The 12323-nt window shown below is 46.4% G+C and overlaps 1 protein-coding gene across 9 annotated transcripts in view; it reads right to left on the bottom strand.

Moving 5' to 3' along the window:
- The window catches only part of BBS4 (Bardet-Biedl syndrome 4), a 105936-nt gene extending 94375 nt beyond the window's left edge, over positions 1-11561 (bottom strand). For 2 of the 9 annotated variants that reach the window (XM_030577492.1, XM_030577490.1), the window contains exon 1: positions 11246-11262. Coding sequence is in view for 2 of the 9 variants with exons in the window: in XM_030577489.1 (XP_030433349.1) it covers positions 11246-11275 (30 nt within the window). In the remaining 7 variants the exon portion in view is untranslated. Of the gene's footprint in view, positions 1-11245 lie in introns of all 9 variants that reach the window. The other 7 variants (XM_030577496.1, XM_030577498.1, XM_030577489.1 and 4 more) reach the window with 6 other exon arrangements.
- Positions 11562-12323: the final 762 nt, after the last annotated feature.

Raw genomic sequence — 12323 nt, 5'->3', positions numbered from 1 at the left:
CTGTGTGCATCTACAAAGTTGAGTTTGATTGCTTTTTTACTCCTGCAAGCCAATACAACTGAGCTAGATTCTATTCCATCTCATGCATCACCAACAGTTAAGGTTAAGACCAGCTTTCTGTTTAAAGCTCGACTCTAAGTGCTCTAAAATCTGCCTGGTTACTTTGATTGCTGTGAAATTATATGCGTCTCATAGGGTCTCAGGGTTCTGTCAGTGATCGAATTTTGGAACCATTTGATCAAGAGGTTCTCAAGATATAGCCTCTGGAAAAAACCCGCTTTTCTTAAAGTTGATACATTCTGACAATTTGAAGTGTTGTTGTAGCCATGTTGGTTCCAAGATGTTAAAATGACAAGGTGGGCGAGGTAATAACTTTTATTGGACCAGCATCTGTTGGCGAGAGAGACAAGTTTTCCAGCTACACTGACCTCTTCTTCATTCTGGCAAGGTTTTTTGAACCGCCCTAGAACAGCTGCCATAGGAATTAAACCAGGGCTGAGATCACACACCCTTCCCCCAATACAATGCCTGGCACCCACCGGCCTTTTGGTAGAAATCAAATTAAAACATTATTTGAAGAAAAATTTGCTGCTACAGTTCGGTGCATAATACACAGTTCTAAGGATCATGTGCGTAATAGATCACTGGTTTTCAAACTGCGGGTCATGACCCAGTACTGGGTCGTGAAATGCAAGGCACTGGGTCACAGAGGTTCTGGTCAGCACTGCCGACCGGACTATTAAAAATCCCATTGGCAGTGCTGCCCGGCTAAGGCAGGCTAGGTCTTACCTGTTCTAACATCATGCTGCACCCCGGAAGGGGCCAGCAGCAGGTCCAGCTCCTAGGCGGGGGGCAGCTACATGGCTCTGCATCCTGTCCCTGTTCCGAGCACCAGGGTGAGAGCCGCGCAGAGCCATTTGCATGCCTCTGACTAGGAGCTGGACCTGCTGCTGGCCGCTTCTGGGGCACAGCATGGTCCGCGGTGCCAGCACAGGCAGGAAGCCTGCCTTGGTACTCCAACTGCACCTCTAACCGGGAGCTGCTCGAAGTAAGCCCGTGCCCCAATCTCCTGTCCCTGCCCTGAGACCCCCCAAACCCGGAGCCCCTTCCTGCAGCCCAAGCCCCTCATTCCCAGTCCCACCCCAGAGCCCCCTCCCACACCCTGAACCCCTTATTCCCAGCCCCACCCTGCAGCCCTCACCCCAACCCTCCGCCCCAGCCCTGAGCCCCTCCCACACCCCAAATGCCTCATCCCCAGCTCCATAGGGTGACGAGCATCAATTTTCTTCAACTGGGTCGCCAGAAAAGTTTGAAAACCACTGTAATAGATTACACTGTGCAGACATGGACAGAAGAATTAACAGAATGTGTAACCTTCAAAATTTCACACCACCAGGATAGCTCAAAAGATAAACAGTACTTCTTTGACTCTAACCCACACAGCCAGTGTCAGTTTGAACCCAATCTTGGGCAGAAATCTGGACATGGTCTCAGGGCATATTGCTTAAAATCTGTGCATCAGTGTTTGGAGGGTTTTTTGGTGGGAGAATGGGTGGAAAATGTAATAAAGTATTCTTGTAAAATAAAATTAGATGTGCAAAGGCTTATTTCCAGTGAAGGGCATTTTAGGGGGAAGAGGAGTGAAAGGGGTTTGGGGCTGCATCATGGGGAGAGGGATCAATAAATAGGGATGGGAGGTGAGAGGGATAGGGAGGTTCAGAGGAGGGACACTGGGAAGGGAGACTGGGGGAGAATAGATGCAGGCATGCCTGTTGGCCCCACATTCTCCCCTGGTATATATTCTAGGATATGGGGCCCCCCTGTCCCTTTAGGGGATCTAAACCCCTATATCCTTGTCTCTGCCCCCTCACCCCTACTCACGTGAGCTGGCCTTCCTTCTCTGGTAGTGTCTGAGCTGCTCTCCCTGCAGTGGAATGCTTCTTCCACAGCAACTGGCAGTAGTTAGGTCAATGGCAGACTTCTTCCATTGACCTAGCCATGTCTACACCAGGGGTCAGGTTCATTTAACTATGATGCTCAGAGGAGTAAATTTTTCACACTCCTGTTAACTGTAGCTATGTCAACCTAACTTGTAAATGTAGACCAGGCCTTAATCTAGAACAAATTTTAGCCACTTACAACACTGGAGATTGTGGGCAGCTCTTTTGTAAATCTCCCTTTGGCATCCCAGTGCCTAGCTGTGAAAATTTTATATGATCACATCTGCCTTGGGATGGCAGGTCTACAAATTGTTAATTATACACTCAGAAAAGACTTAAACAGAAGTATGGATATAAAAGTAGAAAAACTCCCTCTCTCTCTCTAAATTGACTAGCAACTCCTTCCACTTCCACAGTTCAGACTTTCAGTAATGCAAAAAAATCCAAACACCTGTCTTTCCTATTAGGCATTTTCTTATAGACTCACAAAGGTGGGTGAAGGAAGTTACTACTGTGCAGTGTCCTGCCACTTCCCAGGGTCCTGTACAAGATAATTCCCTAAAGTACATTTTCTACTGGTTTGGGGAGTCTAGGCTTAAAATGTCTAAATCTCACGTTTATGTTTCATGTTACTACATCCCAGATAACAGTCACAGCACAGAATTAGCCACACCACACAATGTTATCCAATTTCATCCAAGATTGCTACATCTCTAGACTTCAGCACACTTGTTGGAAGTGCTGAATCCATTTAGACTGGAGTATGGACATTCTTCTCTTTTACACTGGAAGCAACTCAGTGGAGAACAAGCAATATTGTTGAAGCTCCGTGTCCCCAGTGAGATGATAAAACCTCAGAGCTCCCATGATGAAGCCTGCTTGTCAAGTGCTATGAAAAGACCTTCTCCACCTCCCTAGGGCATAGCTAACAGATTCTACCTTCAGGAAAGTCTTAGATTCAGTAAGGAAACTAATTATGGTGATTACATTTCTGTTGTAATCAGTTCATAAATCTCTTTCAGGTCTCCAAAAATTAAAACATAAGCTGATTATACTGACAACAGAGGGTGACGGAGTTAAGACTACCTGTCGGGTGTCAAGGCAAAGGAAAACTCTCCAGATAAAGGAGAATATCCTTGCCCCTGTTGAAAGCTAGAGTAAGATTGAATGTCTATTACATTGTAAATATTACTGTCCACGAAAGTAGCACAAAGATAAGAAAATCTGGGGGACATTTAAATAAATAACATGTGGGACAACAGATCTAGCACAAGCAGTGAAGTGGCACATTTAAGTTTTGATGCTGCTTTGTGATAAGCATTGTACTTTTCATAGATCAAAGTGTTAGTAGTTTCAGACTGTAATGCCAAACTGAAAAATTCTTAACGACACACTCAAGTGATTTAAATAAAAATAGGTCACACACTGGCTCTCAGAGCATAATCCTTTTACCAGGTGTGTTATGCCAAGCTGAAACACAGCAATTAAATGATTAAAGACTCAACATTAAATTGATTTTCATCTGAAAATCAATCTTGGGATGAATTCACTCAGAGCCCAGTTACTAGTCAAACTCTGCAGCTGTGGGTACCAAAATGTCTATAACATTTAACATCAGTGGTTCACTCCACCTCTGAAAGGAAGCAGGGATGGATGCACTCCTTACAAACCCACTGCTACAGCAAAGTACTACTCTATTGATCAACACCTTACTCAACCAATATCCCCCAGGGGTATTCAGAATCTGCTCATTTTAGCAACTACATTTTATTTATAATAGCCTGGAAGAGCCCTGAGTGAGCAAGCTGGATTCTGTTCTAAATCATTCATCATTAACTGACTTCACAAATATATAGGGCTGGAAAGGATCTCAAGAAGTCATCTAGTCCACAGCCCCTTGATCTGAGGCAGGAACAAGTAATCCTAGATCATCACTGACAGGTGTTTGTCTAACCTATTCTTGAAAACCTCCAGTGACAGAGATTCCACAACCTCCCTACATGACCTGTTCCAGTGCTTACCTCTGCTTATAATTAGAAAGTTTTTCCTAATACCTAACCTAAATCTCCCTTGCTGCAAACTAAGCCGATTACTTCTTGTCCTATCCACGGTGGACATGGAGAACATCTGATCATGGTCCTCTTTCAAACAACCTTTTAAATATTTGAAGATTGTTATGTGCCCCCCACCCTCCTAGTGAAAGTGTTTTCTAATATCCAGCCTAGACCTCCCCCACTGCAACTTGAGACCATTGCTCCTTGTTCTGTCATCGGCCACCACTGAGAACAGCCGAGCTCCATCCTCTTTGGAACCCCCTTTCAGGTAGTTGAAGGCTGCTATCAAATCCCCACCACCACCACCACTCTTCTCTTCTGCAGACTAAACAAGCCCAGTTCCCTCAGCCTCTCCTTGTAAGTCATGTGCCCCAGACCCCAATCATTTTCACTGCCCTCCGCTGGACTCTTTCCAATTTGTCCACATCCTTTCTATAGTGGGGGGCCCAAATCACACGCAATACTCCAGATGTGGCCTCACCAGTGCTGAATAGAGGGGAATAATCACTTCCTTCTATCTGCAGGCAACATTCCTACTAATGCAGTCCAATATGCCATTAGCCTTCTTGGCAACAAGAGCACACTGCTGACTCACATCCAGCTTCTCATCCACTGTAATCCCCAAGTCCTTTTCTGCAGAATTGCTGCTTAGCCAGCCGGTCCCCAGCCTGTAGTGATGCATGGGATTTTTCCATCCAAAGCATAGGACTCTGCACTTAGGACTTGGCTACACTCACACTTTACAGCGCTGCAACTTTTGCACTCAGGGGTGTGAAAAAAAAAAACCCTGAGTGCTGCAAGATACAGCGCTGTAAAGCCTCAGTGTAATCAGGGCGGCAGCGCTGGGAGCGCAGCTCCTAACGCTGCACGCTACACCCGTAGAGGATGTGGTTTATATGCAGCGCTGCCGCTCCGACCACATACGCACTTCAAAGCGCTGCCGTGGCAGCGTTCCCGCAGCGCTGCCAGGGCAGCAGTTTGAAATTCCAAGTGTAGCCATACCCTTATACTTGCTGAACCTCATCAGATTTCTTTTTGCCCAATCCTCCAATTTGTCTAGGTCACTCTGGACCCTATCCCTACCCTCCAGTGTATCTACCTCTCCTGCCAGCTTAGTGTCATCCGTGAACTTCCTGAGGGTACAATCTATCCCATCATCCAGATCATTAATAAAAACAAGGAGTCCAGTGGCACCTTAAAGACTAACAGATTTATTGGGCATAAGCTTTCATGGGTAAAAACCCAGTTCTTCAGATGCATGGAGTGAAAATTACAGATACAGGCATAAATATATATTGGCACATGAAGAGAAGGGAGTTACCTTACAAGTGGAGAACCAATGTTGAAAGCCAATTTAGCCAGGGTGGATGTAGTCCACTCCCAATAATTGAAGACGAGGTGTCAATACCAAGAGAGGAAAAATTGCTTTTGTAGTCAGCCAGCCACTCCCCGTCCCTATTCAAACCCAAATTGATGGTGTTAAGTTTGGAAATGAATAGTAGCTCAGTAGTTTCTCTTTGAAGTCTTTTATTTATTTATTTATTTAATTTTTTTGGTTCAAGTATGGCTACTTTTAAATCTGTTATTGAGTGTTCACAGAGGGCTGGTCCAGACTAGGAGGGGGAAATCGATCTTAGATGCGCAACTTCAGCTACGTGAATAACGTAGCTGAGTCGAATATCTAAGATCGGATTACTCACCCATCCAGACGGTGTGGGATCGATGTCCACGGCTCTCCGTGTCGATTCCGGAACTCCGTTGGGGTTGATGGAGTTCCGGAATCGATATAAGCGTGCTCGGGGATCGATATATCGCGTCTAGATTAGACGTGATATATCGATCCCCGAGCAATCGATTTTAACCCGCCGATACGGCGGGTAGTCTGGACGTACCCAGAGACTGAAGTGTTATCCTACTGGTTTTTGTATGTTACTATTCCTGATATCTGATTTGTGTCCATTTATACTTTTATGTAGAGACTGTCCAGTTTGGCCAATGTACATGGCAGAGGGGCATTGCTGGCACATGATGGCATATTTCACATTAGTAGACGTGCAGGTGAATGAGCCTCTGATGGTGTGGCTGGTGTGGTTGGGTCCTATGATGGTGTCACTAGAACAGATATCAGGACAGAGAAGTCAACGAGGTTTGTCACAGGGATTGGTTCCTGGGTTAGTGTTTTTATGGTGTGGTGTGTAGTTGCTGGTGAGTATTTGCTTCAGGTTGGGGGGTTGCCTGTAAGCAAGGATTGGCCTGCCTCCCAAGGCTTGTGAGAGTGGGGGGATCATTTTCCAGGACAGGTTGTAGATCGTTGATGATGCACTGGAGAGGTTTTAGCAAGGGGCTGTACATGATGGCCAGTGGTGTTTTGTTATTTTCCTTGTTGGCCCAGTCCTGTAGTAGGTGATTTCTGGGTACCCATCTCGCTCTGTTAATCTGTTTCCTCACTTCCCCAGGTGGGTATAGTACTTTCCTTGACCTTTTTCTTGTTACTAAAATACCTGTAGAAACCCTTCTTGTCACTCTTCATATCTCTTGCTAACTGCAACTCCAGTTGTGTTTTGGCCTTGCTGATTACATCCCTGCATGCTCGAGCAATATGTTTATACTCATCCCTAGTCATCTGTCCAAGTTTCCCCTTCTTGTAAGCTTCCTTTTTGTGTTTAAGCTCACCAAAGATTTTACTGTTAAGACAAGTTGGTCACCTGCCATATTTGCTATTCTTTCTGCACATCAGGAAGGTTTGTTGCTGCGCCCTCAGTAAGCCTTCTTTAAAATACAGACAGCTTTCCTGCACTCCTTTCCCCCTCATATTAGCCTCCCAGGGGACCCCGCCCATCAGTTCCCTAAGGGAATCCAAGTCTGCTTTTCTAAACTCCAGGGTCCATGTTTTGCTACTCTCCTTTCTTCCCTTTGTCAGGATCCTGAACTCAACCATCTCATGGTCACTGCTGCCCAGGTTGCCACACACTTCTACTGCCCCTACCAATTCTTCCCTGTTTGTAAGCGGCAGATCAAGAGGAGTGTCCCCAACACCCTCCAAAAACTTCCTGGATTGTGTGTGCACTGCTGTATTGCTCACCCAGATGATGTTAGGGTGACTGAATTCCCCATTAAAACCAGGGCTTGTGTTCTGGAAACTTCAGTTAATTGTCCAAAGAAAGTCTCGTCTACCTCATCCTCTTGGTTTTTTAGTCTATAGCACACGCTCACCATGACATCACCCTTGTTGCTCTTGCTTCTAAACATCTAAACTTCCAAAAGACTCTCAACAGGTTTTTCTCCAATTTCATGCTGGAGCTCTGAGCATTCATATCACTCTCTTACATACAGTGCAGCTCCTTCACCTTTCCTCCTCTGCCTGTGCTTCCTGAACAGTTTATACCCATCCATGACAGTGCTCCAGTCATGTGAGCTAACCCACCAAGTCTGTTATTCCAATCACATCATAGTTCTTTGGCAGCGCCAAAACTTCCAATTCTTCCTGCTTGTTTCCCATGTTCATGTACATAAGAATAGCCATACTGGGTCAGACCAAAGGTCCATCCAGCCCAGTATGCTGTCTACCGACAGTGACCAATGCCAGGTGCCCCAGAGGGAGTGAACCTAACAGGTAATGATCAAGTGATCTCTCTCCTGCCATCTATCTCCATCCTCTGACAGTCAGAGGCTAGAGACACCATTCTTTACCATCCTGGCTAATAGCCATTAATGGACTTAACATCCATGAATTTATCTAGTTCTCTTTTAAACCCTGTTATAGTCCTAGTCTTCACAGCCTCCTCAGGTAAGGAGTTCCACAGGTTGACTGTGCGCTGTGTGAAGAACTTCCTTTTATTTGTTTTAAACCTGCTGCCTATTAATTTCATTTGATGGCCCTAACGCTTATATTATGGGAACAAGTAAATAACTTTTCCTTATTCACTTTCTCCACAGCACTCATGATTTTATATACCTCTATCATATTCCCCCCTTAGTCTACTCTTTTCCAAGATGAATAGTCCTAGCCTCTTTAATCTCTCCTCACATGGGACCAGTTCCAAACCCCTAATCATTTTAGTTGCCCTTCTCTGAACCTTTTCTCATGCCAGTATATCTTTTTTGAGATGAGAAGACCACATCCGTATGCAGTATTCAAGATGTAGGCATACCATGGATGTATATAAGGGCCATCTTATTCTCTAGCCCTTTTTTAATGATTCCTAACATCTTGTTTGCTTTTTTGACTGCTGCTGCACACCGCGTGGATGTCTTCAGTGAACTATCCATGACTCCTGTCATAAACAGATAGTTAAGGGTTAATAGAACAGGAGTACTTCATGTCTTTTGCCTGTAAAGGGTTAAGTTCAGTGAGCCTGGCTGTCACCTGACCAGAGGATCAATCAGGGGACAGGATACTTTTAAATCTTGAGGGAGGGAAGTCTGTGTGTGTGCTGTTATTGTTTGGTTGTTGTTCTCTCTGGGTTCTGAGAGCGACCAGACGTGTAACCAGGTTTTTCTTCAATCTCTCTGATACAGTCTCTTATATGTCCAGAATAGTAAGTACTAGGTAGATAAGGCGAGTTAGGCTTATGTTTGTTTTCTTTATTTGCAAATGTGTATTTGGCTGGAAGGAGTTCAAATTTGTATTTTGCTGAAAGGATTTTAATTTGTACTTGTATATTTAGGCTGGGAGGGTATTCCCAGTGTCTATAGCTGAAAGACCCTGTAACATATTCCATCTTAAATTTACAAAGATAATTTTTACTATTTTTTCTTTCTTTAATTAAAAGCTTTTCTTGTTTAAGAACCTGATTGGTTTTTTTATTCTGGTGAGACCCAAGGGACTGGGTCTGGATTCACCAGGGAATTGGTGGGGAGAAAGGAGGGAAGGGGGAGAGAAAGGTTAATTTTCTCTCTGTGTTAGGATTACTTTCTCTCTCAGGGAGAGTCTGGGAGGGGGAGAGAGAAGGAGGGGGGAAGGTGGATTTTCCTCTCTGTTTTAAGATTCAAGGAGTTTGAATCACAGTGATCTTCCAGGGTACCCAGGGAACAGAAGCCTGTGAGAGGCAAAGGTGAGGGAAAGGGTTTACTTTCCTTGTGTTAAGATCCAGAGGGACTGGGTCTTGGGGGTCCCCGGGCAGGATTTTGGGGGGACCAGAGTGTACCAGGCACTGGAATTCCTGGTTGGTGGCAACGCTACAAGTACTAAGCTGGTAATTGAACTTAGAGGAATTCATGCTGGTACCCTATCTTTTGGACGCTAAGGTTCAGGGTGGGGAATTATACCATGACAACTCCAAGATCTCTTTCCTGATCAGCTGTAGCTAAATTAGGCCCCATCATATTATATGTATAGTTGGGGTGATTTTTTTGCAATGTGCATTACTTTACATTTATCCACATTAAATTTCATTTGCCATTTTGTTGCCCAGTCACTTAGTTTTGTGAGATCTTTTTGAAGTTCTCCACAGTTTGCTTTAGTCCTAACTAGCTTGAGCAGTTTAGTATCATCTGCAAACTTTGCCACTTCACTGTTTACCCCTTTCTCCAGATCATTTATAAATAAGTTGAATAGGACTGGTCCTAGCACTGATCCTTGGGGAACACCACTAGTTACCCCTCTCCATTCTGAAAATTTACCATTTATTCCTATCCCTTTGTTCCCTGTCTTTTAACCAGTTCTCAATCCATAAAAGGATCTTCTCTCTTATCCCACGACAACTTAATTTACATAAGAGCCTTTGGTGAGGGACCTTGTCAAAGGCTTTCTGAAAATCTAAGTACACTATGTCCACTGGATCCCCCTTGTCCACGTTTGTTGACCTCTTCAAAGAACTCTAATAGATTAGCAAGACATGATTTGCCTTTACAGAAACCATGTTGACTTTTGCCCAACAAGTCATGTTCTTCTATGTGTCTGACAATTTTATTATTGTTTCAACTAATTTGCCTGGTACTGATGTTAGTCCTACTGTCTGTAATTGCCGGGATCACCTCTAGAGCCCTTTTTAAATGTTAGTGTTACATTAGCTATCTTCCAGTCATTGGATAGAAAAGCCAATTTAAAGGACAGGTTATAAACCACAGTTAATAGTTCCGCAATTTCACATTTGAGTTCTTCCAGAACTCTTGGGTGAATGCCATCTGGTTATTGTTACTGTTAAATTTATCAATTAATTCCAAAACCTCCTTGAGTGACACTTCAATCTGTGACAATTTCTCAGATTTGTCACCTACAAAGGATGACTCAGGTTTGGGAATCTTCCTAACATCCTCAGCTGGGAAGACTGAAGCAAAGAATTCATTTAATTTCTCTGCAATCACTTTATCATCTTTAAGTGCTCCTTTTGTACCTAAGGTAACTAGCTGATTGCCCTGTTTTCTCAGTATGAATCAGGAGGCCCCCTCTGTTGCACCTTCCTCCTTGTGTTTCCTCCCAGTATTTCATTTACCTCAAGGCTTAGGTCACCATCCCCATCAGAGCAATAGTGCATCTGGGCCGTTTTCAGGACTGGATTGGAAAATCATCTAGATAAGGTGGTGGGAAAATGCCAGCACCCTGTGTTTCCAGCAGAGCTTACACCAGCATTAGTACCGTATCAGAGGGGTAGCCGTGTTAGTCTGGATCTGTAAATGCTGCATCCGACGAAGTGGGTATTCATCCAGGAAAGCTCATGCTCCAATACGACTGTTAGTCTGTAAGGTGCCACAGGACTCTTTGCTGCTTTTGCAGCATTAGTACTGGTGCAGCTGCCCTGCTGTTACAACACAGGTACTAATGTTGCATCTGCACTCCTGTTCCCATTGCCCCCACTCCCCAACAATCCCAGTCAGAGAGGTCCACCCCGTTCCCCCTTTTAAGGGTCCTTCATTTTGCGTCTCCCACCGCTTGGGCTGGCTCCTCCACAAGGGCACCGAGACACTTCGATCTGGTACGAAGTCTAATTTCCAGGCGCAGCCAGGCCGAGCGGGGCCCTACGATGGCTAATGCCGTGGGCGGAGGGAGCCTCCTTACAGACGAAGCTTGACCTGGTATTTCAGCCCCGCGCTCGCTGAGCGCCAAAAGCCCCGTGCACAGCAGCGCCCCGGGGACCAAGGTCTCTGCTACCGGATCAGGGCTAAGAGACTTCGCGGTTGTGCGGGGAGCTGAGTGCAGGGCCGCGGCCGCGCCCCAGGGAGCTCACATGGGGGCGGGGCAGAGGAAAGAGGGCCCCGGCAGCAGGCTCCCAGCAGGGAAGGGGGTTCCTGAGGGTCCCTGGGCCCCCTTACCAGCTCGGCTCCGAATCTCGGCTCCGCCATCGCTTTACCCTCAGGTCCCGCTCATCGGAAGTTGTCAGTTACCAAGGTTACCAGCTGACCCGGAAGAGCTTAGAGGAGGAACCATAGAGAGGAGCGAACCACAAGACGGAGCCCGAAAGAAAGCCCCGCCCCTCGTGGATGGCGCGTCTCTCCCTCTCAGGCCGGGGAGCCCCGCCCCTACCCACACTGGCCTCTGGGGGCGGGGCTGGTAGGAGCCTCCTCGCTGCGTCCAGTTAATCGCTGAGCCACGCGTGGGGGCTGCCCTGGCAACGGTCCCTTGCTGGGTGCTGCGCCCGGTGCTCGGCCCGGCTGGCTGGGAGCCGCCGCCAGCGGGCACTAGGGCGTCGATGTCGACAACGGGCCCAGCCCAGTGCTCGCCAGCTCGGAGCTCGTCCTGAGCGCGCAACTGCCAGGAGCCAGTAGGGGATCCCCGTCTCGGGGGGTGGAGTGAAGTGAAGTGACTCCAGAGCTGGTTGGGGGAGGGCGGAAGCGAGCTGAGGACTTTGCTCAGCTGTCCCTCTCAGGGGAAATGGCCGGGTAGGGGGCACAGGGCCCTGGCTGGGGGCAGAGGGGAGGGTAGCCGTAGGGGCAGGACTGGCCCTCGTTGTCAGTTTTCGATCCGCTTCACTGCAGGGTTGATTGTTCTGGTGTAGTTTGTCACGTAAAGCCTAGGTCAGTGCTTCCCTGCTGTTTGCATTCAGCAGGTTGTAAGGGCTAAGGCTCCAGAGCACGTAGGCAGTAATTCTAGCCCACTGATCTGAATGCAGGTGAGGGGCCTAGAGCCGTTTGAGGATCTGGGTCTACTTTGTTTTGTCTTAACTAGCGGAGCCTACATTATTTAGAAGAGCAGCATAAAAGATTGGGTAGGGGAACAGAATTTAAAATATAAAAGTACTCTAATCAATACGTGATCCTACAGCAGTGGTAATGCCTAGGTGACCTTAAGCCAAAGCTGATAACAGTAAAAGCTTGAACTATTCTACCCTCTCTGGACCTACTTCCAGTAATGATGAAACAAAAATTTCCCTGAACTTCAGGAAATGCAGGA

The sequence above is a fragment of the Gopherus evgoodei genome, chromosome 10 (assembly GCF_007399415.2).
Source record: "Gopherus evgoodei ecotype Sinaloan lineage chromosome 10, rGopEvg1_v1.p, whole genome shotgun sequence".
Lineage (NCBI taxonomy): Eukaryota > Metazoa > Chordata > Testudines > Testudinidae > Gopherus > Gopherus evgoodei.
The sequence above is the reverse complement of the archived record's forward strand: the minus strand, read 5'-3'. Positions and strand labels throughout refer to the sequence as shown.